The sequence below is a fragment of the Loxodonta africana genome, chromosome 1 (genome assembly GCF_030014295.1).
Source record: "Loxodonta africana isolate mLoxAfr1 chromosome 1, mLoxAfr1.hap2, whole genome shotgun sequence".
NCBI classification, from domain to species: domain Eukaryota; kingdom Metazoa; phylum Chordata; class Mammalia; order Proboscidea; family Elephantidae; genus Loxodonta; species Loxodonta africana.
The window spans coordinates 54,027,971-54,053,342 of record NC_087342.1 but is presented as its reverse complement, the minus strand read 5'-3'; the positions used below and the strand labels follow the sequence as shown (position 1 = coordinate 54,053,342).

Here is a 25,372-nt window from a genome sequence, read left to right as displayed (position 1 = left end):
AGAACCTCTAGCAGCAGAGAAGGGTAAACGCCATCTCCTTGTAGATGCATAACTTGTGCGTGCATCATTTTAAAGTGCGCGCAAACTGTGCATACTCCTCCATGACAGACAGGTACATTGTATTCTTTTATACTTCCATAATGCTTTAATACATGTACATGCACACACGCATACAGACACTCACAGGGACACATGTACAGGTATACATATTTCCCCTGAAGTAAAATTCCTGTTCCAGAAAGATATGCTACGTTGATTCTGTGGCTCTGCACATCCACAGGAGTCTGTCTACCCCAGCTGCAGAACTGCAGATAAATCAAAGAAAGTTCTATTTTAACAGTGAAAGCTGCCATGGAAGCATAAGAAACATGTAATTTGAGGGTTTTTAAAAGTATAAATCTTTTAATATTGACTTAATTACCAAATATCCCACAAACTATTTTCCAAGAAAGCCTAAAAAGAGGTGACGGTTTAACAAAAGCCCTGATCTGACAGCATAAGCAGTGTGAGCACCACTCACTACAGCAAGCTGGGCTGGCTCCCTTCCTGGCTTTCTGCTTTCCTCTCTCCCATTTCATTTATTTACTTGACATGTCTTCTGTAAGCCAAAGCAGTGAATCACAGGTAAAGCAAACAAATATGATACCCCAAACTGTTACTGTGAAACCTAAAATAAATGCTAAAAAATTAATTTCAGTAGCTAATGTTTATCTGCTTACTTTAGCTCCCAGGGATAGATTCTTCAACCACCACCTGTCTGTCAGTTTGTGATACTGTGGTGGTTTGCGTGTTGCTGTGATGCTCGAAGCTACGGCACCAGTATTCCAAATACCAGCAGGGTCACTCGTGGTGGGCAGGTTTCAGCAAAGCTTCCAGACTGACAGGCTAGGAAGAAAGACCTGGCAAGCTACTTCCAAAAAAATCAGTCATTGAAAATCTTATGGATCACAAGAGAACACTGTCCAACTCACTTGCTTTGAACATGTCCTCAAGAGGGATCAATCATTAGAAGAGGACATCATGTTTAGCAAAGCAGAAGACCAGCAATGGCAAGGGAGACCCTCAGTAAGACAGACTGGCACACTAGCCACACCAATGGACTCAAACATGCTGGTGACTGTGAGGATGACGTGGGACCGGGCAACGTTCTGTTCTGCTGTACGTAAGGTCGCCAAGAGTCAGAGTCGACTCAAAGGCAGCTGACAACATTCTTCAAATACATGCTTAGAAGGAAAGTGGAAATGTTCAAAACTTTCTTGCCTTTGTGCCTTTTCTTACTCCATTTTTCTAACTCAGAACAGCTTCACCCTCACTCATCTCTCCTGAGGGAGCTAAAGTGGCTCACGCGCCTCTTCTCCCGCCCTCCCACCCCCCCACACACAAGTCTCTCCCCGGAGCCTGGGAGCCAGGAAAGTCTGTTGGTCCCTCAGACACAGCATCGGGGTCCTGTCTGCGCTAATTTACTTCAATCTATTCTTTAGTGGCTGGCAGTTCACATGACTAACTGTCTTGTTGTTGTTCCTGTTAGGTACCACCGAGGATGTTCCAACTCATTGTGACCCCATGCACGACAGAATGAAACACTGCCTGGTCCTACACCATCCTCATAATCGTTGCTATGCTTGAGCCCACTGTTGCAGCCACCGTGTCAATCCACCTCATTGAGGGTCTTCCTCTTTTTCGTTGACCCTCTACTTCACGAAGCGTGATGTCCTTCTCCAGGGACTGATCCCTCCTGATAATGTGTCTAAACTGTCTTAGCCAAGCAGCTTTCTAGACTCTCACTGATGGGCCAAAATCCAATTAATCTTAAGTTCTCTTTGAAAACACCTTAATTTCAGAAAAGAACCTAGTTTTCCTAAGAAAACTTTTAACTCTATACACTAAATTCAGACTTTGATTGGATGGACCTTGATAATTTGATTTCTCCTAGTTCTCTAGGCTCCAGTCTCCTGCCCCCTCCCTCCACCCTTTCCCTCTAGATATAACTTCCTATGCTCTCCTAATGGGAGGAGCTTAGAGCCCCTTAGATCCCAATTACTGCACAGGTGTCTACCTCAGAAAGAAACACACTCACCCTAACTTGTAGGTTTCTTGGATAATTTCTCAGCCTTAAAAACCCAGTTCAAGTATACTTTCTCTTCCCTAGGCACCACCCTACCCCACTTTGAACCACCCCCTACAACCAGAACACAATACAGCCCCACCTCTGTGGAGTCTGCACACCTCTGTAGCTGCATGTTTCTCTTACTACCTCCCTCCTGGTTTTAACCCTAATGCCAAGTACAGTGGCACATAGTGTTCACCCAACGCCTGCTAAGTGCAGCATTTATTTGATACAGAAAGAAAGAGAGTCTATGGTCTAAAAACTGTAATTTTTCAGGAGAGTCACATTATCTAGGATATAAAGCACACATTTTAATATGAAGAATGTTTAACATTTACAAGTTAACGAATAATACTTTCAGCTCAATCATGTATTCATTCCTTCAACAAATATCTGGGCTCCTAACGGCTGCCAAGAATTGTTAGCTTACGGTAGATGCTAGTAGTTTATATGGTGCCTTTGTGCGGACAGGAACCAGGTGCCCCCTCTGGACAGATAACTTATAAGTGCAGGGCCCAGGGCTCCAAATGCCCACCCCGACTGGCACCCTTGGTTGTAAGGGCCCTGCAGACAACAGCAAATGAGACAAAGCCCCTTACTTCAATGAGTTCAGATTCTAGTGAGGGACACAGGCAAACACACCTTCAATCTTCAACATTTTCTATGTGACTAAAAAATCAGACTTCGACACACCACACTTAGTGCTCGCAATCTAAATTCTCACCTCATTAAACACTGGTACTATAATCATCAATTTGAACTTGGGTCTAGGCAGCTACCTACACCAGCTGAGAATCGTAGCACTGCTTTGTAGGCAGGAAACAAACACTGTTTTCAGGTCCAAGTAGGCTACAAAATTAATCATGTTTTCAGATACCTCTTTATGGTAACTGGCCAAATGTAATTTTTCCAAAGACTATTTTCGGTTAATCTATTTGGTTTTTAAGTCATTTTTTACCTTGCGTGTATTTGAGAATTTTTTTTTTCCATAACGATAAATATTTCATAAAATAGTTGACTCAGTTTGGAATCGTTTGCTTTATCCATTCATTGTTGAGCATTGCTACATTCTTATTCTGCTAGCGTTAAATGTAAAAGATAATTCCTATTTCCAGTTGATAACACATTAAAACAATACAAATCATTTAAAACAATAAGCTAAGCTAAGCTTACTTTTCTAGTACTAAGATGTCTCTTCACAGTTAAGTGGAAAACACTCATTTTCAGTCTTTGTATGAAATGTGTCATATATACATATTTTTGACCTACTGCTTCCTCTTAGAAAATAGGTCACTTTACCTCCTAGTTCGGAATGTATGTCAACTATGACTCTCTTTGCTTCTTACCTAGTTAGTCTAACATACAGAGCACTACAGAAATAAATTACAAAAGCAGTATGAGAAATGGGTGAACAAACTAAACTTAAAATTGATCATGAATCAATTAACAAAAAACATTTGACCACCATGTTCATTTCAGAGTCCTTGATCCAAACATGGTTCCTGTTAAAAGATAGTAGATCTTGGGCTTTAATAATCACATCTAATTGTTGGGAAGACATTGTAATTTTGTCAAATTCAATTAATTCACTCAAAAGAGATTTATTAAGCATCTCCTAACAAGACAGGAATGGTTCAGGGCAAGTGGCAATGAAGAGAGAAATGGATCTTACACTGGAGCTGGCAGGGTTAACATCCAACAATCCTGCCTTTCCTGTCACCAGAGAGGTTCTTTATCATAAGGTTTAGTTTGAGCCTTACTCCTACTTAATGATTTTTTTCTACCCTTCTTCTTAAAGAAGAAAAAGAAAATGTCAAGCCTTACCTCTTAGATTTCTTGGATGAATCTGTTTAGTTCGAGGCATCTTTGATTCAGGGGCAACTTTTCCCTCTCAGAAAGTACACGAAGAGCCGCTCACAAAAAGGTAGCTCCATAAACTCAACATACATCAATTAATCCATGTGCTGGGGGGTGAGGGGGGGGAGGAGAAAGGCAAAAAATACATTTTACTGCCTTCAAATGAAAAAGACTCCCCAAAAGTTATCTCAGTAAAGTGTAAATCTAAATTCAAGAGAAGGTAACCAAGCAGGGCGCTATTACAGTAGATTACTTACTTTTAATTATAGGACAAGTCATTTTGCCAAAAACTGGGCCTTCTTATTGAGAAAACAGGAATAAAAATCACTGTTTTTATCAGAGAAGAGTGAAAAACTTCACTGAACTGTGTTTTACTATCATATACCAAGTACGTTTAAAGTACAGCATCAGGTTATAAATACGCTTTATAGAGCACATGTCTGTTCATTCATAAGTTCTTTGAGAGCAGGGTATGGTCCTTCACTCATCTTGTTTTACAGAGTTAATTCAATTTATAAATGTGGTTGCTATTGATGCCACTCCCCGATATTTCAGTTCGCCCTTCCAGACTCATAGTAGGAGCGCACCTTCTGCCTCCCTCTGTTTCGCTGAAACATATGACTAGTTTTGGCTGATCATCTGTGAGTAGGAGAGACTTGCATCACTTGCAGGCTGCAGCATTTAACTATCAAAGCAAGGTCCCCCCCAGAGCTCTCTTTTGCCTCTGCCACAGGACCGGCACTGCCCCCAGACAGTGAGTGTGACAACACAGAGCTGAGCTCCAGTTATCCTACCACGGTCTTATAGTATAAACAAGAAAGAAACTATTGTTGTTTTAAGTCGCTGAGATTTGGAATTACTTGTTACTGTAGCAGAACCTAGTCTATCCTGACTTACATATGTGGGGGGAAAAAAAGCAATCTCAAGTACAATATACCAAAGCTATAGTAATCCAAGGAGTCCCTGGGTGACACAACATGTTTGTGCTAGGCTACTAATCGCAAGGTTGATGGCTCAAACCCACCTAGCAGCACCACTGAAGGCCTGGTGATCTGCTCCTGTAAAGATTACAGCCAAGAAAACCTATGGAGTTCAGTTCCATTCTGTAACACATGGGGTGTATTTGTTTTTTAATCCAAAACCTAATCACCTCTCTCTCCAAATCAGCCAGCTCAATCTCCTCTTCTTAGGATTCTCAAAGATCCTAGAGTTAAAATTCTAGTTTCAACTTTCTGCAATAAAGCGGATAAGCAAAGCCCACCATGGTGACTTTAGACAGTAAACAATATTTAATTATTAAACAAAAACATAATAATGGGATACCAGTGGTTTGTCTGAAACTTTTTAACTGTGGCATCTGATACTGCAAAACAAATAGTTACTGAGTATCTACTGTGTTCCTATGTACTTTACACATATTAGCTAATTTTAATCCTAACAATACCAGCTAAGGTAGCTATTGTTTACTCATCTCATAGATGAGAAAACAGAGTCATGGAGAGATTAAGTACTCTGCCCCAGGTCGGCAAGTAAGGCATGCGGCATCACGACTCACTCACTCCCAGGGTTTCCTTCCTCAGTAGAGACAGTAATACCCACTCAGCGTTTTTTTCAACAGGCTGAATACATGGCATAGCAAGTCATGACTACATGTTTTGGCGTCAAACCAGACTAGGTTCAAAGCCAGGCTTTTCTCTTTACTGTGTGACTATAATCACATTACTTAACCTCTCTGAAGTTCAGATATCCCAACTGCAAACCAAAGAAAAATAGTATCTGCCTCACAGGTTGTTATAAGAATTGAACTAAACATGTACATGTCTTGCCCACTGCCTCCCACATAAAAATGGTCAAATACTAACTCTCCTTATGAAAACCTATATGAAAAAGAATATGTATACAATTTCAGAAATTTATGGTTTCATTACAGCAGGTACATTTAACTTCATTACTTCATCCCTGGCATGGCTATATGCTGGCATCGCACAAAAATATATGCATTTTTAGTTGCATGAATAAAAATATGAAATGATAACCCAACACTATACATATCAACTATCCAAACCTGGTGATTCCGACTCATAACGACCCTACAGGACAGAGGAGAAGTGCCCCATAGGGTTTCCAGGCCGTAAATCTTTATGGAAAGGGACTGCCACATCTTTCTCCCTGTCCTCCCTCAGTAATGCTAGCGGGTTCGAACCACCCAACTTTTGGTTGTCAGCCAAGCGCTTAACACACTGTGCCACCAGGGCTATGTACTGCAAAATTACCTATAAAATACGTGGTTTCTCAAGCCCCTGCACTAAAGCATTTTTTCAAGAAGCTCCTAATAGGCGAATTCACAGATATCAGGGCCAAATAAATTTTACGAATGCTTAACTACGTTCCTTGTTGATTTTACAGCTTTAAGATTATTATCATATTTGCTAAGTTTTTGAAGTATGAGCTCCAATTGTAATCCAATCGTGTGATCTCATACGATCCGGAGGATATATGTAAAACATGTAAATTCCCAATCGGTAACTGCTGCCTGCTACCCCTTTCACTGCCTTAACCACTGTCCCTAGCTGTCCATCCCACGTTTAAATCCTTGCGGGAAGGAAGTGAGCATTTTCAAAGACAGCAGCATTATAGCGACTAGGACGAGCAATACGCTATTTCCTTACAGGAAAGAAAGAGATACTATATGCAGCGAAAACATGACACGATCAAAAAAGCGTAAAGACAGTTGCAAGACGAAAAAACATGAATGAATGTGGAGGGCGGAGCCTGGGAAAACCCCTCTGCAACGCTGCACTGAACAAAGCGCTCCGCATGCCAGGAGGAGGGGGGAATGGAAGTGCCAGCTCAGGAAGGAGCCTGGAGTGGATGTGGTGAGGAGGAGGCGCGCGCGGCAGCCCGGAGACTCCTCGCTGCCAGCTCTGCCACTGCCCCCTCCCCTCTCCAGTGGGCAACTCCTTCCCGAGCTCGACCCCAAGGCGAGCCCGAGCCGACTCGCCCGAACCCACCATCCCCTTCCCAACTGCTGCGGGCGCTCCCTCCCAACCGGGAAAGGAACTACCCAGGTGGCCCGGAGTAAACAGACACTCAGAGCGCAGAACGAAAGGGAAAGCAAGCCACAAAGCCGGGAGGTTGGGAAGCCGAGGCCTGCTCGTCCACACCCCCCACCCCCGTGCAAAATGCGTCTGCGGCTGAACGCGGGCGGGGAGGCCGGGCCCCTCCGTACCTGCTCCGCTCGCAGGACCGCAGCTCGGACCGCGCGCGCGCGCGAGGCGAGGACGCCCCGAAGTGGGACGTGCCCCCCGCACGCAGCCGGCCGCTCTGCAAGGTCGGCGGCTGCACACACACACACGCACGCACACACACACACACACACTCACGCGCTCCCGCACGCCCCCCGGCTCCCGCCCGCCGAGGGGGTGGTCCTAACCCCCGCCCGCCGCCCTCTCCGCTGCAGCGCCCCTGCCGCGGAGCCCGCGTCGAACCTGCGGCCAGGACGCCTGGCGGAGCCGCTGCCGCTGCACCGGCCCTGAGCTGCGCTGATGGCGGCGGCGGCGGCTCGGAATCTCCGCGACCCCCGCGCGGCGGCGGCGGCGGCGGCGCCTGGGATCCCTCCTTCACTTGACAACCTCAAACACAAACATAACCTCCTCCTGCTCCTCCGGCCCCCGGCTCGTCCCTCCTCCCGCCGCCGCCGCCGCCGCCGCCGCCGCCCAGCAGCAGCTCCCCGAAAGGCCGGCGACGAGCACTCCAACCACCCAGCGCTGAAATATTAAACAGGGGGAGCGGGCCGGGGGCGGGGAGGGGAGCGGCGGGCGCGCGGGCGGGGGCCGGAGCCGCGCCGGGCGGGGGAGGCCGCCGCCGCCACAGCCGCCGCGCTCGCAGCCCGCCCGCCCGCGTCCCGAGCCGCGGCATGGTCGCCGGAGAGGGGCCGCCTGGCCAGGCGGGGCGCGCCGCGGCGGGGTCGGCGCCGAGACCGCAGGAGGGCGGGCGGGCGGCCCGGGCCGGCGGGCCCCGGAGGGAAGGGCAGGCGGGCGCGGGCTTTACCTCTCCCCCGGGGCAGAGTAGGGCACGTTTAGCGTCTTTAGGGGCGGCGGGAGGAGACGGCCGGCCGGCCGGCCGGGCTAAGGGAGGCCGAAGGTCGGAGGCTTTCCCGCGGGTGGGCGGGGCGGCAGGGGATCCCCGGGGGCGGGGGGCGGGGAGGCCACCGGCGGCGGCGACCAGCGAGCGAGCGGACGGGCGGGGGGAGGGGGCGTCCCCGGCGGAGTCTGAAGCCAGGGCTGCGCGCTGGGGGGAGGGGACGGGGACGCCCGGGGCGCCGGGGCCCAGCGGGGCGGGCCCGGCCGCAAGCCCTCCCCCGGGCCGGGGCGGGGTGGGTACCCGGCCCGACGCTCGCGTGGAGCCAGTGCCCGGGTCTCCCCGGCGGGGCGGGGCGGGCCCGGCCGCGCCTTCCCCGGGCCGCCCTCCCGCGGCTCCGCCCCGCCCGGCAGCCGCAAGGCCCGGAGAGGGCGGGGGCGGAAGGAGGGGCGCCGGCCCAGGGGAGGGGCGAGGTTAGGGACAGCGACGGGGCCGGGGTCGCGCTGGCCCCGGGACCGGCGCCCCGCGGGGGCAGAAGGGCGGGCCCTGCCGGTCGCGCGGCCCCGGGTGGGCCTGGCCGGGTCGCGCAGTTGGGGGCGGTTGGTCCGGGGAGAGGGGCGGGGACGGGCGGGGCCGCAGCGGCTAGTTACCGAGTCTTTACTTTCTAAAACAGGATGTGGGCCGGCCCGCTGACGTCATGGGGTCTCCCAGCCCCGCCCCCCGCCAGGGCGGATGGGGGAGGGGCGGAGAGGAGGGCGGGCCGGCGCGGGGGGGGGGCCTCAAGGGGGTTTCCTCAGCAACGCGGAGAGGGAAGGGGAAAGTCATTGTGAAACTCGAAACTCATTAACTTTGAAAAACAACTTAAAAAAAACCCGGGCGGGGGGCGGGGTGTTAGTTAGGGGGGTGGAAGGGGCCGTACTCTTAACCCTGAACTGAAACCACTTTTTGGTGGCGGATGTTCTATTAAAAGAGCGAGGAAAGCCAAGGTTATTCCAGAGGCCGCTCCAAAGCCCGCTGGTGGTTCCCAGAGCCGCAGCTGCGAGCGCAGTTAACCCCTGCCTGCCCGCTTGACAGCTCGGGGCAGCGAGGGAAGGGGACCTCGGGGGCGGGAAGGGGGGTCCCGGCTGGGCCGCCGACCCGGCTCCTAGGATCCGAGGGAGGAGAGAAAGGGGAAGAGGGAGTAATTACCATTAACCAGAGTTTGACCCCTGCTGCTAGAAAGCAGGAGAGGAAGTAAGAAGTGGAAATCTTTGGACAAGAAATCAGAAGAAGCTAGACCAGGGTAATGGAGAAGGTTTTCGGGGTTAGACCTAAAGAACGGCAAGGGTTTGGGGCTCAAAAGTTCCACATGTACACCCTAAAAAAGCAGACGAAAGTAACTTCTTTAAGGTGCCACCCGAACTTGGGAGGAATAAAGTAAACCAAAATTTTTGATGCAGAAAATTTCTAGAACTGAGCCAAACTGTTTTCCCCTTTTAAGGAATAAAAATGCTAAACGATCGTACTCCCACTAAGACGGCTGGCCATCTGTACAAACTCGAATTGTTTTGTTCCCTAGGGCTTCCATTAAGAAGCCTAGGTTTTTCCTGCTAAGGTTGACCCCTGAAATTCCCCTGAGGAAATCCTACCTCTAGCTCTTTCGAGCTTAGAAAAGCTCAAAGCTCCAGAATGGGAATCATGAAAAATGGAATAGTCAATCATGGTGAGCTTGTAACCAAAAATGTCACATAATGGAAGAAATGTGCCTATAAAAAACTGAATTTGGTCATAAGAGCAAAGATCATCCAACAACTTCCTAAATTTGCTTCCAACCCTGCAATGAAACAATGCAATTTTTGTTTTCAACGTGACATAAATCATCTCTTATGAAATCTAGTGGATTTCAGTCCCACAAAAGTATGTAATATAAGTTCCCAACTGGTCTGTTTGAATTTAAAAAAAAGTGCATTTAAATGCATCTAATAATCTGTCAGAGGAGACATTAAAGTTGCTTGGTAATTATTAAGTCTACTTTGTGTCACTTGGTAAGTAAAAAACACCAATTGAATGAATACATTTTTAATCCAACAGCACAATCTTTATATGGGATTTGGTATTGCTAAGAATTTTCTAGCTAAAATATACACGCAAAATTTATAGTAGGTGAATTTTGTCACTTCAGTTTGTTAAAGAACTTTTTTTCTTAGCCTACTCAAAATCAATTCAACTTTCTTAAGCAGCAGTCCAATAATAAACTTGTCTTTCAAATATATACAATGCAGAACTGTCTCCCGGTAGGTTTTCGATTTTTCTCAATGCAACTTCTTTTTACGATTCTGCCTACAATTCTAGTTACCAGAATGTGGGGCAAGCCAGCTAAACCATAAGGTAACTTGTTTGAGCTTAATTGTTTTGTGACAAATATAGTCAAAATGTTATCATATAAACGGAATGTGGAAGTAAAAAATGCTTTTGAACCAAAAAAAAAATGTGAATGGTCAAGTGCAGTTTGAACTGTCAAAAATACTGGAATAGTAGGGGAGGGGTGTCCAAACTCTGCAAAAGGAAGGCGCTTCCAGGGGCACCTTTCTCTCCGGTTGCATCCCTACTGGCCCTGTGCAGTAGCATTTGAGTGGCGGAAGTGTCACTGGAGGCTCTACACTTATTTTCCTTGGTGAGCCATGTACAGAGCGCAGCAAGTCTGCCCTGGAGGCTCATCGCGGGGACTCGACCAGCCGCCTCGCCCACCCAGCCCTGCCGCCACTGCCCGCTGCCCGCGGTCCCAGCCGGTTCCCACGCGGCCGCCTGCCCGGCCGCTCGGGCCCCCCCTGCCGCGGCCCCGCGGCCCGGCCCTGCGCCGCCGCCACGCGGAGATCCCGGAGGTTCCTCCCGCCGGCGGCCGGGTCACGCCGCCGCCCGTCCCGCCCTCCGCCCTCCGCGGCGCGCCGGGCTTCCCCGGCCACCGGCCGGATCCCCTCCCCTCCTCCTCCTCCTCCTCCTCCTCGGGGCGACCCGGCGACAGAACTTGACCCGCACACTCTGCCAACTCTGCCCCACGCCCCACCTTGCCCCAAGCCAGACGCCAGACAAAAGAGCCAGAGAGAAACTTACCCGAACTGCCACGCAAAAGTCTGATTCAAAGCTTCCTGGGTTTAACTTTTAATTTTAAAAACAACAAAAGCAGAAACCAAAAGCCTCCTAGGTTGGAAGTGGGCGTGAGAGGAAATGCTTGGGGGAGGTGCTTCATTCCCTCCTCTGCTTTGCCCCCCCCCCCCCCCCCCCGCCTTCTGGCCGCTGCCTGGGGCTTTGATGTTATCTAGCGCACCGCCTCCGTTGGTTTATGCTGAGAGCTCTGCAGGAGCAAGATACACAGATATCTGGCCATTCATGTGCTGGTTCGAAGAGAGAGAAGCTGGTGATCCTGGTAAAGGAGTCCCACATCTTACCCCCAAGTGAGAAAGTGGCATTTGCACAGGCTTGCCTTTGTTACCTGAAAGAAGGACGCTGAGTTGAACTCTCTACCCAGCTAGTGATCCTGGTTAAGGTATTTTCTGTTAGAGCCATATTAGATCCATTATATAGACGCCTCCCAAATTACACCCATTTTTCCTCCACTCTTAGCACAAACTGATTATACGGTGATACTGTGTGTATTTTCTGAGGCTTTGTTTGATGTTGAGATCTCAGTTTTGAAAGTATGTCTACTTTCTCTTCTGAGATACTCCTACCGCTTTGCAGGAACAAGAATATACCTCTAAAGAAAATAAATTCCATAATCACATAGTTTGCATACACCATAGATTCCCTTACAGGTCAAAATACCCCGCACCCTCTACCTCCCATTATGGAAAACTTGTAACTTGATTTTATCTTATTTATCTGTACACTAGCAGAAACTAGGTACATTTTTACATATATTAGCAGTTTCAGAACCATCAGCAGCATTAACAAAGTTGTTGTTGTTGTTGCTGTTTTGTTTTAACACATTAGTAAAAAAGGATTGCACCACTGTCATTCAGCCCTGACTAGCACGTCCATTTTATGCGAACACCAGCTTGTGTTAAGGCCCTGCCTTCTGGGAGTTTACAAATTAATGGGGACTGGATAAACATATGGAAAAATACCTAGAGGGGCGAAGATACAAGAAAAGCTTATGAACAGAGACAATTAAAGTTATACTGAGTTATTTACATGATTGCTAAGAGGATTCTGGACTGGGTGAAAGACTGGATTATCAGAGAAAGTTCCATCCTGAGGGTGAGTTCTGAGTAGGATTTCGAAGGAGAGAAAGTTCGTGAGTTGGCGGTAGTCTGAGAACAGCTTTCCAGGCAAAGGAAATAGCTTGAAAATGAGAGCAAATGAACTGTGTGTGATGGTTTGCCTGGCTAGAGCAGAGAGTCCAAGCAGGTGTGAACCGAGTTTAAAAAAAAAAAAAAGAAAAAGTTGGTGTTAGAGTAGGACTGTGCTCTGTAGGATTTTCAATGATTTTTCGGAATTAGATCGAAAGGTTTCTTTTCTGAGGCACCTCTGGATGGACTTGAAGTTCCAACCCTCTGCCTTGCAGGTGAACACATTAACCGTTTGCACCACTCAGAGACTCCTGAATAGGGTGAACTGAGTAGGATGACCATATAAATGTAATGTCCAAACCAAGATACTTTTGAAAGTGAAAGGGATGCTATTCATACACCCAGATGAGAGGCTTGCATCTGTCCTGGGCAAACAGCAAGAATGGTTTTTTTAGCAATGAGCCATAAGGCAGTTAAAACAGGGAGACAACAGGCAACCAGAGGAAAGCCTTCTCAGGCTTCATCAGGAAAGAATTAAGACATGATACTGCGCACAGTTGATAGTCATTTGGAGACATCTGGACTGGGAATGATCTCTTCAAGGAAAATTGTTGCTGGTACATTTTTGATAGACATGGAGGCTGGTTACAAAAACTGTGGTAGTATAGGTATTAGCAGCAATAGTAACAGTGTTGGTGGTGGCAGTAGTGATTAACAGTTGTTGCCAAACTGTTCTAAACACCTTCCTGTGTGAGCTCATTTAATCCTCCTCACAAACCCATACCACAGATGGAAAAAACAGAGGCTCAGAAATGCTAAAAAAAAAAAAGCTCTTCACAGCCAGTAAGTGGTAGACCCATGATTTGAACCAAAAAAAAAAGTAGGTGCTTAAAAGTTTAAAGGTTGTATTTTGTGAAGTAGTTTACAATAATTTTATAATATTCTGCATCTGTGGAGGAAAAAGAAATCAAAGAAAACATCCATGGTTTCAAGCTTTTCAGAACTTAATAGATTGTGTCATGAAAATGGGGAAGTTAGGATGATGTGATGTTTGAAGGGAAGAGTAAATGTATTTAATTTTAACCATAGCTAGTGTTTAAGAGCTATGGCTGCTAACCAAAAGGTGAGCAGTTCGGATTCACCAGCAGCTCCATGAAAACCGTATGGGAAGTTCTACTCCGACCTATAGGGTCTCTGCGAGTCAGAATTAACTCGACAGCAGCGGGTTTTTTATATCTAGCATTAAGAAGCTTTATTTAATTAACATTTATGCCCATGTTGGTACTGTTAAGAAGTCCCTTGGTGACGCAGTTAATACACTCGGCTGCAAACTGAGAGGCTGAAGATTCGAGTCCATCCAGGGACATCTCCAAAGAAAGACCTAGCTATCTGCTTCCCAAAAAATCAGCCATTGAAAACCCTGTGGAGCACAGTTCTACTCTGACACACTTGGGGTTGCCATGATTCAGTCTACTCCATGGCAACTAGTTTGGTTCTGGTTGATACTGTTAACTTTACAGTATACACTGTTAGAGGGAGCCTGATCTTCAACTTCATTGAAAAGCACCTAGTTCAAGCCAAGTAGTAAGCGGTGTTTAATAGGTGGTATTATTTGGTGCAAGACCTGTTAAAGAGGTGAAAGAAGACTAGAAGTGTTTGACAGAAGTGATACTTGCAGTTCCTAAAAGAATTCCTCCTAAGCAGTAGCCACAAGTAGCATACTGGAGAATCCTAGAAAGAGTCAGTGTTTAACTCAAATAATCAAATCTTATCCGTGACCCGATGACGTGGAAAGAAACAAGTGCAACAATCTAAGACATCAAAAGTTATTTGACGTGGAATTGCAGATTGAGTTAATATCAACCTAGTAAGGGGCTTGTTAGATGCTTGAAGATAAAATAAGTAGCATGGGGTTTAGACTCTACACACCTAGATTCAAGTCAGAAAGCACATTGAAGAAAATTGGAAATAAAAAAAAAAAAAAAAAACTCTACATTAGACAGAAACCTCCTCTTATGCAAGTAAAAACACGCTTTTCCAGTTGCTATCGAGTTGACTCCAACTCAGGGCAACTCAGTGTATCAGAGTAGAGCTGTGCTCTATAGGTTTTCAATGCTTGATTTTTTGAAAGTAGATCGCCTGGCCTTTCTTCCAAGGCACTTCTGAGTGGACCGGACCTTCTAACCTTTCGGTTAGCAGATTAACCATTTGTGCCACCCAGGGACTGCATTTACAGGTACTGGGATTAGGATTTCAACACATATTTTTGAAAGACACAATCCATAAGAGGGTTATATCTATAAATACGGTATTTCAGCATCAGCAAGGGGTGTGCAAGGTGTGTGGACCAGGCCACAGGAAAGGATTCAACATATCATTAAAGCATTTCAAGTCTCCCTTCTAAATCATTGGTTGTAAACAGACTTTCCTTCTTGTAAATAAGCTGCCAATCCCACAGCACCACTCCCCCCATCAGCTTTATATGTGCCCCCTTTTTGCAAACACATCTCAGCTCCCCAAATTCTGCCTTCTGTAATCATGTCTCCATTCCCCCACACCTTGCCAGATTCCAAAATCACCAGCTTCTGGCTCTCTAAATGTTGGGTTCTAGGAAGCTTTCTCCGGATGCCTACTCATTGGACCAAATTTTAGAACTGAACTGCTTCTGGCAACTCTCGAGCACCGCCCCGCCCCTGCCCCTTTTTTTTTTTCCTTCCCTAAACTCTCTGCTTTACTATTCTATACTATTTCTCCTAATTTTGTTTGTAAAAACCCAAGGTTAAAATTGTGGTTTTATGTCTATTGGCATCTTCTTTTCATGGCAGTTCCTAGTACGCCAAAATATCTGTGGGAATATAAAGGGAACCCAAGAATCTAGAGTTAAAGGCCAGTTTGGGAAAAGTTGGAGAAAGAGCAGTGGACAGAATGGACTTTACAGAAGTTAAGGAAAAGGAAATATTAATCGACGAGTAAGGGAATGAAAGACAAGGGTAAGCCTCTAATCAAAGGACAATAAATAGCTCATGGTAAGCTTCACATGTTTGGAGTGCTTTTAAATTTCAGCTTTTTTAACTTCAGCAAGAGGAGGTGGAGCTTGATTGATGTATTGTAGTTGATTGGAAGTGAAACAAGTGTTCTAATAAGGCACCTTATTTGTGTGTGTGTGTGTGTGTGTGTGTATGTATGTACAGTGCATATCAGCTAGCCAGACGGCTGTCTAACCTGAACGTAGGATAGACATTATTTGTAAGATTTTTAGCTATTCATATGTTATGAACATGAGGTTTGGTAATTATAAAAAATATTGATGTAAGTAGAAAATCTTGGCACAGTCCTGGTATGTGGTGCTCAGAGCAGGAGTAATAGGACACACACACATTTGTCTTCTGCTAGCTACTCATACAACTGTTGTTCCCAACTGTTGTGGAACCTTCTGGTTGCAAAATTCCATCCCTCACATAGTAACAAGAGAGTCAAAACAGTCCCTCCCTCCTGAGTCCTGATCACACAACAGTTTCGTAACCATGTTCTCTCAGAAAGTTCCATAGTCCATCCCTCTGGAACAAAACAAAATGATTTCCAGAAAGGTAAGTCAGACATTTCCCTTAACAGTAGCTCTTTCCCCTAATTTTCTTATTCTAGAAGCACACTTTTCTGTTACCTAAGATTTGATTGGAGGAAGGAGAGTGAGTAGCTTCTGAATTTTCTCCAAAAAATATTTTTCTGCTGTCTCAGTAGCCGTTCCTTTTAGGTGTCTCTTCTGAGCTACTGATTGATGATCATGTGTCCATTTTAAAGGTGTCATTAGAGCTAATTCACGCGATTTTTCTTTATTCAAATCTCTACACTGATGTTGGTTTTCTTATTAAGAAAAATAGGTCTTGGCCCAAACCAATGATTCTTCAAAAAGGTTTCCAAACATGAGATATTTCTTGACAATGGTCTGTGATTCCTGTTCCCCAAAGGCCAAGCTGCCATCCTATGATAAATCACCGCAAAATATTTCATTTGTGCCTATTCTCACAAATTTGTAAGAAAAGCTAGAACACAGTTGGGCGGTACCTAAGTGAGAGATTCTGGAAATGTTGCAGAAACATTAACAACAAAGTTTAATGATATGGATTTCTTGCTACGAAAATCGCCTTGAAGCTTGCTTGGTTTTCCTGGTAACCTAACATATATGGCACTGTTGAAAAGTAGTCACAGAATACTGACCAGCTGTGTAGCAGGGAAGTCAAAGGAAACATTTTCCTGAGTTAAAATAAAGGTCTTGGAAAAGAAAAAAAAAAAATTTTAATGTTTTTCATCATGGCCAAATTCCAACTCAGGAAAAAAAAAAAAAAACCAAACCCACTGCCATCGAGTCGATTCTGACTCATAAAAAAAACCCTAAAGGACAGAGCAGAACTGCCTCGTAGGGTTTCCAAGGAGTGCCTGGGGGGATCCAAACTGCTGACCTTTTGGTTAGCAGCCGTAGCTCTTAACCACTACGCCACCAGGGTTTCCTCCAACTCAGATGTGTTGCCAATTAGCAACCTAAATTTAATATGCTGAAGTACTAAAGGCATTTTACAGTGTTCTCATCTGTAAAATGGGGTGATAATTAGGCTGCTTACTAGAGATGATTTACGGAAGACTGATGAATGCTTATCAAATAATGTGCACATAGCTATTCATATAAAAGTACAGGTGCTAACTAAATAACTCCTTTTATGTTATCCTTCCAGGATGTGCGTTGTCTTCTTTATATTATTCTTCAGTGCCTCCTCGTCATGTCCCCTTTTCTTTCTTCACTTATGTAGTATTTGGATTTCTTTTTAAGTAAACACTTATTTCCACATTCCTTTCCAGTAACTATGTGGCTTTGTACTGCTCTATTTTCTTTCTCTTCTTTGCTTTCTAATTTGAAGTGAAATGGCTGATTCTTAAACCCAGGACAATGTATTTTTAGGCTTTATGAAGTCAGTGACTTGGACATCTTCCTTCTTACATTCAGTCACAGTTCTTGATTAATATTTACTAGTACACTGAATTCTTTGGATGAAAAATACTACACAAGCTCTCCGTTTTCTTCTAGTTTGTGCCTCCCTGATACCTGGCTTCTTGAATATAACTTCTCTCCCTGTACCCACATTTTGGACATGACTTCTAACCACATTTTTCTGATTCCCTCAGTTTTCTCTTAACTAATCCTTAGTGCCTGTTTTCCCTGCTTTTTTCTCATATTTGAGGATTTAGGTTTTCATTGTCATTATCTTAAGATGTAGAGGTCCAAGGTGAGACACTTTCAAAATTTCCTTTCCTTACTTTTCTTCAAAAGATTATTTCCACTTTTATTTCCAGTAACTACATGGCTTCATACTGCCCTATTTTCTTCTTTGCTTTTTAATTTGAAGTGAAATGGCTGATTCTTAAACCCAGGACAATGTATTTTTGGTTCTATGAAGTCAGTGAATTAGACATCTTCCTTCTTACATTCAGTCACAGTTCTTGATTAATATTTACTAGTACACTGAATTCTTTGGATGAAAAATACTACACAAGCTTTCCTTTTTCTTCTAGTTTGTGCTTCCCTGACACCTGGCGTCTTGAATATAAATTTGCTCCCCGTACCCACATTTTGGACATCACTTCCAACCACATTTTTCTAATTCCCTCAGTTTTCTCTTAACCAGCCCCTAGTGCCTGTTTTCCCAACCCTGACCCCTGCTTTTTTTCCACATTTAGAGGATTTAAGTTTTCATTGTCATTATCTTGAGATGTAGAGGTCAAAGGTGAGACAATTTCAAAATTTCCTTTCCTTGCTCTTCAAAAGATTGCTAAAGATGAGAAGCAAGTACACCCTATATTAGCATTTCACAAAAAGCTTCTCTGTGGCACTCCAGCATTACTCCAGTGTTGCCAATATTAACATTGCAGGGTGTCTGGGGAGAGAATGCAGTTGTCCATCGTGACATCGACTTGCAACAGATAGGGCTGGAGTCCAAACATTCCTAGCCTCTCTTAATCAGGCACACCACTCTAATTAATCTCCTAAAAATAATTCTTTGATCATGTAACTCCCTTACAGAAGAAACTGAGTAGCTTCCCTCTGCCTACAAGACGCAGTCCTTATTCCCTAGCTGGCATGCAAACTGCAATTTGATCCAACTCTTCATTTCCATGTTATCGTCAGCTGCTTCCCTAAATAAAGTCTTTACTTCAGTTCAGTGGTCCCACTCACTGTTCCTGCATTAAGCTGGTACTTTGGATCCTCCATATTCCTGTTCAGATCACTGTCCCTGAATGGAATGCCTATCTTCCTCCTCATTGCTCATTCAAACCTTACCCAGTCTCAGATTCCAGCTGAATTATAACTTCTCCATGACCATCTCATGGGCTAGTCCAACCGGCTTATATAAAACTGGCATATTTTCAATTAGGCTATCAATCATGCTGTGCCCTAAATCATTGCCTGCAACTTTAAGTGCTATGGTCTTACTTTTCAAAGTTTCTATCTTCTGGCCTGAATCATTTAGAACAGACAACTGTATTTCATTATTCCTTATGTTGTTGTTAATTACCTTCAGGTCAGCCCTGACTCATGATGACCCCATGTGTTACACAGTAGAACTGCTCCATAGGATTTTCTTGGCTATAATCGTTAACAGAAGCAGGTCACTAGGCCTTTTCTTCCATGGTACACCTGGGTAGGTTCGAACTGCCAGTCTTTAGGTTAGCAGTTGAGTATAAAAAAAAAAAAAAAAATTTTTTTTTTTTTTTCGTATAGCCCACCCTTAATTAATCACGTAATTAATTACCAATTCTGGATGTTATCCATGAACCATCCTTGCAGGGAAAAGAGATCCACAAGTCTCTTGTATCCAGTACTTTTTTGTTCTTGGTTAGAAACATCGTCAAGTGCCACCTTCTACTGCTAACATGGATGCCTCAATCGGTTTTACTTCCTACCCGTAAAGTGACTGTTGGATTAGCTCACCGAAGTCCATTCTAGGTTAAAGAGTCTATGGTTCTGTTGGCTCAACTTCAAAGATTGGTGAATTTTCTAATCAGGTAATTTGTGTCCATATAAACTTTAATCGTAGACCTCACTTTTCTAGACTTTGTTTAAAAAGTTCTCTAGGCCATTTCATTCTTTCCTTTTCCATTATGACCTACTTGAAATGAAATCATCAAGGCCACCTGTGTTATTTCCGGTGTAGGCAAACCTTCAACAATCTTCAATTACAACATTTAGATTATATATTCTAGGCTGTTTTCAATCTGAGGTAGCATGCTTGATGTAATTGCATTCATTGTGAACTATCAATTTGAAATCAGAATTTCTGCATTTTGCTCCTTTCTTTTGAACTCTGTAATTTTGTGATGCCTAAAAGAATTATGTGCTGATTTCCCCAGATCTTGTGGCATTTCAATAAAAACTAAAATAAAAAGCTATTCGTTCCTATACTACTTTTCTTAGGGCATATTGAGATATGATTAGAGATTACTGATTGGAAAATTTTCAAAAGGCAGTACAAAAATGCCAAAAATGGTCTTTTTGTGATTGCTTTGAAATCCTGGCTAGATATAGCACCACAAGTCCAAAATCTAAATATTTATTTAATTAACTTAAATATTAAATAAATAAAAGCTGTTTTCCAGATGATACCCTAAAAATGGTAGATTAAAAAACGATGAATTCTAAATAATATTTTATATATAATTTATAAAACTATTGCCTTATCAATACAATTTGTCCTATAGTGCCTTTAAAGATAGAGAACATCCCTTTTCTCTGTCTTGTTCATTTATCCAGTTTTTTTTTTTTTTTCCTGGCTGCAATTATTCTCAACTGAGATCCAGAAAAGCCTCCTGTTGTTCAAGAGAAAATTCCTTATTTTTGCAAAGCTTTCTAAACTTGAGGATTTACTGTAAACGTACCTCCCTGTCCTGCAGTTTAGCTGTGTCACTTACGTGTAGGCTAACATTAAACAGTCCTGCTTTCAACAGCTCGCTCCTTGTGATATGATTTACCCATGGAAGCACAGGAAAGTAGGAAAAAAATATGACACTAAAATTTTTGCATAAACAAGAAATTCTAAATATGTTTATTACCTACTTGTTAATTTTTTTTCTGTCCAATTGATAGAAGTTTGTATTTATTCATCCTAAAACATATGTGCTGTAATACTAACCCAAACAATATTTCAGGCAATCTTGACTTTATCTCAACCCTATCAAGCTTTCCACTTCTTTGCTGACCAAGGAGCTATCTGAGAAAGAATACTTCTTTCTTAAATAGAATCATCTACCCCCTCCACACGTGCTTCTCAGAATTCTTACAGTGTGAGACAAGAACCTACTTAAAGAGTGAAGTTGGGCAGGTTACCAGTATTTCTTTCTCAGTCTCAGTTTCCTTATCTGCAAACAGAATGATAGTATGATAGTTTAAGAAGACTATGGAGATAAAGTTTTTCTTTTTAAAAAAAAGTTTAAAAAGCATAATACGTTATACAAGCTATAACTGTAATATACTAATGTATATTTCTTAGTGTAGAGCTATTCATTAAATTTATACCTTACCAACCTCATTCGTAGTGACTCTGTATCCCTGTCCCACAACAAATATATGGAAACTTGTCTACTGTTTTCAAAACTCCCAACTCCTCCCCTGACCTGCCCACTCACCTTAGTTTTAGCAGAAACCCTTGACTCTCTGGCTGAGAAAATTAAAAGGCTACAGAAATGAGAAATCTCTCAATTCTCTGATAATCCAAAATTTCTGTGTTTCTTCACATATTCTCTCCTGCTCCTGAGCAAGTGGAATCTCTTGTCCACTTACTACTCCCTACCCTCCTGGCTGTGTTTCCTTTGATCCCTTCCAGGGCCTTTGCATCAGAGTTGATTTCTAGCTGCGTTCTTGCTATACAGTAGTTTATCCCCATGCTTATGTTTCTTTCTTCTTTTGTCCCCACTTCAATTTATACTGCCTTAATGTATTTATGAGGCCTCTGGGTGGTGTGTAGGTTTTGCTCGATAGGGTTTTCAATAGCTGATTTTAAGGAAGTAGATCGTCAGGCCTTTCTGGGAGCTCTTGAACCTCCAACCATTCAGTCAGTGGCTGAGGATGTTAACCATTTGCACTTCCCAGGAGTTGCACCTCCTAACTTGCACATGTTGTTCTTAGCTGCCCTCTAGTCACCCCCAACTCATGGTGACCCCAGACACAATGGAACAAATGCTTCCTGGTCCTGTGCCATTCCCATGATTACTTGTGGATTGGACTGTTATGATCTGTGGGGTTTTCATAGACTGATTTTTGGAAGTAGATCATCAGGCCTTTCTTCCTAGTCCATCTTAGTCTGGAAGCTCTGCTGAAACCTGTGCAATGTCATAACCGCACGCATGGCTGCTTATGAGGCGCTTTGGCCGGGAATCGAACCCAAGTCTCCCACATGGAAGGCAAGAATTCTACCACTGGACAACTACTGCCCCCATAATCTGCACATAATCATCATTTAATAAATGTTCATTCACAGCACAATTATATGAATGAATGAATTAATAAGTAGAGAGGTACTTAGGTTGTTTGCACCTTTTGGCTATTATGAATAGTGCTGCAATGAACATCTGTATACATATGTCTGTTCATGTCACTTCTTTCAAGTTCCTCAGGCATATTTCTCATGATCATCCTACTGGCAGTGAAATGGTGTGTCATTTGTGCTTTTGATTTGCAGCTCTCTGATGGCAAATGATGTTGGGCATCTTTTCAAGTGTTTGGTGGCCGTTTGAATATCCTCTTCGCTGAAATGTCAACCTAAATGCCCATTAACAAATGAATGGATAAACAAAAGGTAGTACATACATGCAATGGAATACTCATCAGCCAGAAAGGAGAAATGAAATCCTAATGGATGCAACAGTATAGTTAGTGCTTGAAGACATTGTGCTGAGTAAAATAAGTCAAACACAAAAGGACAAATTTCATATGACATCACTTTTATAAAAAGACAAGAACAGGCAAATGTATACAGACCAAAGTTTATCAGTGGTTCCCAGTGGCAGGAGAGAGGGGGAAAGGGGAGGTGATATTGAGCACTGAGTTTTGTTTTACGGTAATGGAAAATTCACATTGATTATGGGTAAGGGTTGCACAGCCAGGTAAGGTAATCAATGTCAATAAGTTGTACACCTATAAAAAGTTGAATTCACAAATGCTGTGTGGTACATATGCCTACAACAGCAATAACAAAAGAGCAACAGCTGAGGCTGCTTATGTATGGCCAAATACCTCACGGGATTTGGTTTCTTGGTTGGAGGTTTATGGTCATAGTTTCATGGGACATCTCAGTGTTTAGTGCTTCTGCCCTACCTGCTACTTTGTTGCATAGTGCCTAGGGTCTTGTTTTGGTTACGTGCCATTGAATTAGTTCCAACTCATAGTGACCCAGTGCACAACAGAACAAAACACTGCCTCGTCCTGCGCCATCTTCACAATCGTTGCTATGCTTGAGCCTATTGTTGCAGCCACTGTGCAAATCCATCTTGTTGAGGGTCTTCCTTTTTTTCTATGACCCTCTACTTTACCAAGCAGGATGGCCTTCTCCAGGGACTGGTCCCTCCTGAAACCTGTCCAAAGTATGTATCTTTGTTATCTAGTGCTGTTATAACAGAAGTACTGCAAGTGAATAGCTTTAACAAAGAGAAGTTTATTTTCTCGCAGTCTGGTAGGCTGGAAATCCAAATTCAGGGCACAAGCTCCAGGGGAAGCCTCTCCCCTCTCTCTTGGCTCTGGTGGAAGGTCCCTACCATCAATTTTCCCCTGGTCTAGGAGCTTCTCGGCTCAGGAACCTCAGGTCCAAAGGACACACTCTGTTTCTGGTGCAGCTTTCTTGGTGGTAGGAGGTCCCCGTGTCTCTCTGCTCACATCTCTCTTTTATATCTCAGAAGAGATTGGCTTAACTTGTAGATTAACTTTGTAGATTGAGTCTACATAATTACTGCTTTCTGTTATGTAGACTCAATCTACAAAATTATGGTGTTTTCAATCACCTCATATGTATGTGAAAGCTGGACATCGAATAAGGAAGACCAAAGAGGAGTTGATGCATTTGAATTGTGGTTTTGGCAAAGAATATTGAATATACCATGGCCTGCCAAAAGAATGAACAAATCTGTCTTGGAAGAAGCACAACTAGAATGCTCCTTAGAAGCAAGGATGTCAAGACTACGTCTCATATACTTTGGACATGTTATCAGGAGGGATCAGTCCCTGGAGAAGGACATCATGCTTGGGGGAGTAGAGGGTCAGTGCAAAAGAGGAAGACCCTCAACAAGATGGACTGACACAGTGGCCACAACAACGGGTTCAAGCATAGTAACAATTGTGAGGATGGCACTGGACTGTGCCGTGTTTCTTTCTGTTGTGCATAGGGTCGCTGTGAGTCAGAACCAACTTGACAGCACCTAACAACAACAACTGCTGCTAATTCCATCTCATTGACATCATAGAGGTAGTATTTACAACACATAGGAAAATCACTTCAGATGACAAAATGGTGGACAATCACACAATGTTGGGAATCATGACCTAGCCAAGTTGACAGACATTTTTGGGGGACACAATTCAATCCATGACAGTATGTGGAACAAAGTCTCACCATCATTGCTTCTAAAGAGCATTCTGGCTGTACTTCTTCCAAGACAAATTTTTCATTCTTCTGGCAGTCCATGGTACAGTCCATATTCTTTGCCAACATCATAATTCAAATGCGTCAATTTTTCTTTAATCTTCCTTATTTATTGTCCAGCTTTCATGTGCACATGAGGCAATTAAAAATACCATGGCTTGGGTCAGGTGCACCTTAGTCCTCAAAGTGACATCTTTGCTTTTTAACACTTTAAAGAGGCCTTTTTGCAACAAATTTGCCCAAAGCAATGCATCTTTTGATTTCTTTTTCTTTTTTTTTAGTTTTTATTGTGCTTTAAGTGAAAGTTTACAAGTCAAGTCAGAAACTGATACAAAAATTTATGAACACCTTGCTGTATACTCCTAATTGCTCTCCCCCTAATGAGACGGTACACTCCTTCCCTCCACTATCTCTTTTCGTGTCCATTCAGCCAGCTTCTGACCCTTCTACCCTCTCATCTCCCCTTCAGACAGGAGATGCCAACATAGTCTCATTGTCTACTTGATCCAAGAAGCTCATTCTTCACCATTATCATTGTCTATCCAAAAAAAATTAAATTTTTTTTTTTTTTTTTTTTATCCAGTCCAATCCCTGTCTGAAGAGTTGGCTTTGGGAATTGTTCCTGTCTTGGGCTAACAGAAGGTCTGGGGACCATGACCTCCAGGGTCCTTCTAGTCTCAGTCAGACCATTAAATCTGGTCTTTTTATGAGAATTTGGGGTCTGCATCCCACTGCTCTCCTGCTCCCTCAGGGTTTCTTTGTTGTGTTCCCTGTGAGGACAGTGATGGGTTGTAGCTGGGCACCATCTAGTTCTTCTGGTCTCAGGCTGATGTAGTCTCTGCTTTACGTGGCCCTTTCTGTCTCTTGGACTCATAATTACCTTGTGTTCTTGGTGTTCTCCATTCTCCTTTGCTCCAGGTGAGTTGAGACCAATTGATGTATCTTAGGTGACTGCTTGCTAGCGTTTAAGACCCCAGATGGCACTCTCCGAAGTGGGATGCAGAATGTTTTCTTAACAGATTTTTTTTTATGCCAATTGACTTAGATGTCCCCTGAAACCATGGTCCCCAAACACCTGCCCCTGATACGCTAGCCTTCGGAGCACTCAGTTTATTCAGGAAATTTCTTTGCTTTTGGTTTAGTCCAGTTGTGCTGACCTCTCCTGTATTGTGTGTTATCGTTCCCTTCACCTAAAATAGTTCTTATCCACTATCTAATTAGTGAAAACCCGTCTTCCTCCCTCCCTCTCATAACCATCAAAGAATATTTTCTTCTCTGTTTGAACTGTTTCTCCAGTTCTTATAATAGTGGTCTTATACAATATTTGTCCTTTTGCCACTGGCTGATTTCACTCAGCATAATGCCTTCCAGATTCCTCCATGTTC

At 43.9% G+C, this 25,372-nt stretch overlaps 1 protein-coding gene across 5 annotated transcripts in view; it reads right to left on the bottom strand.

The window, feature by feature from the left end:
* The window catches only part of HIVEP1 (HIVEP zinc finger 1), a 179,780-nt gene extending 168,516 nt beyond the window's left edge, over positions 1–11,264 (bottom strand). For 2 of the 5 annotated variants that reach the window (XM_064280710.1, XM_064280734.1), the window contains exons 1-2: positions 11,135–11,264; positions 3,932–4,071 (exon numbers count right to left, since the gene is read on the bottom strand). In XM_064280710.1, coding sequence (XP_064136780.1) covers positions 3,932–3,971 — 40 coding nt within the window. In that variant the 5' untranslated portion in view covers positions 3,972–4,071; positions 11,135–11,264. Of the gene's footprint in view, positions 1–3,931; positions 7,220–7,452; positions 7,549–8,014; positions 8,147–11,134 lie in introns of those variants that run through there. The other 3 variants (XM_064280715.1, XM_064280723.1, XM_064280727.1) reach the window with 3 other exon arrangements.
* Positions 11,265–25,372: the final 14,108 nt, after the last annotated feature.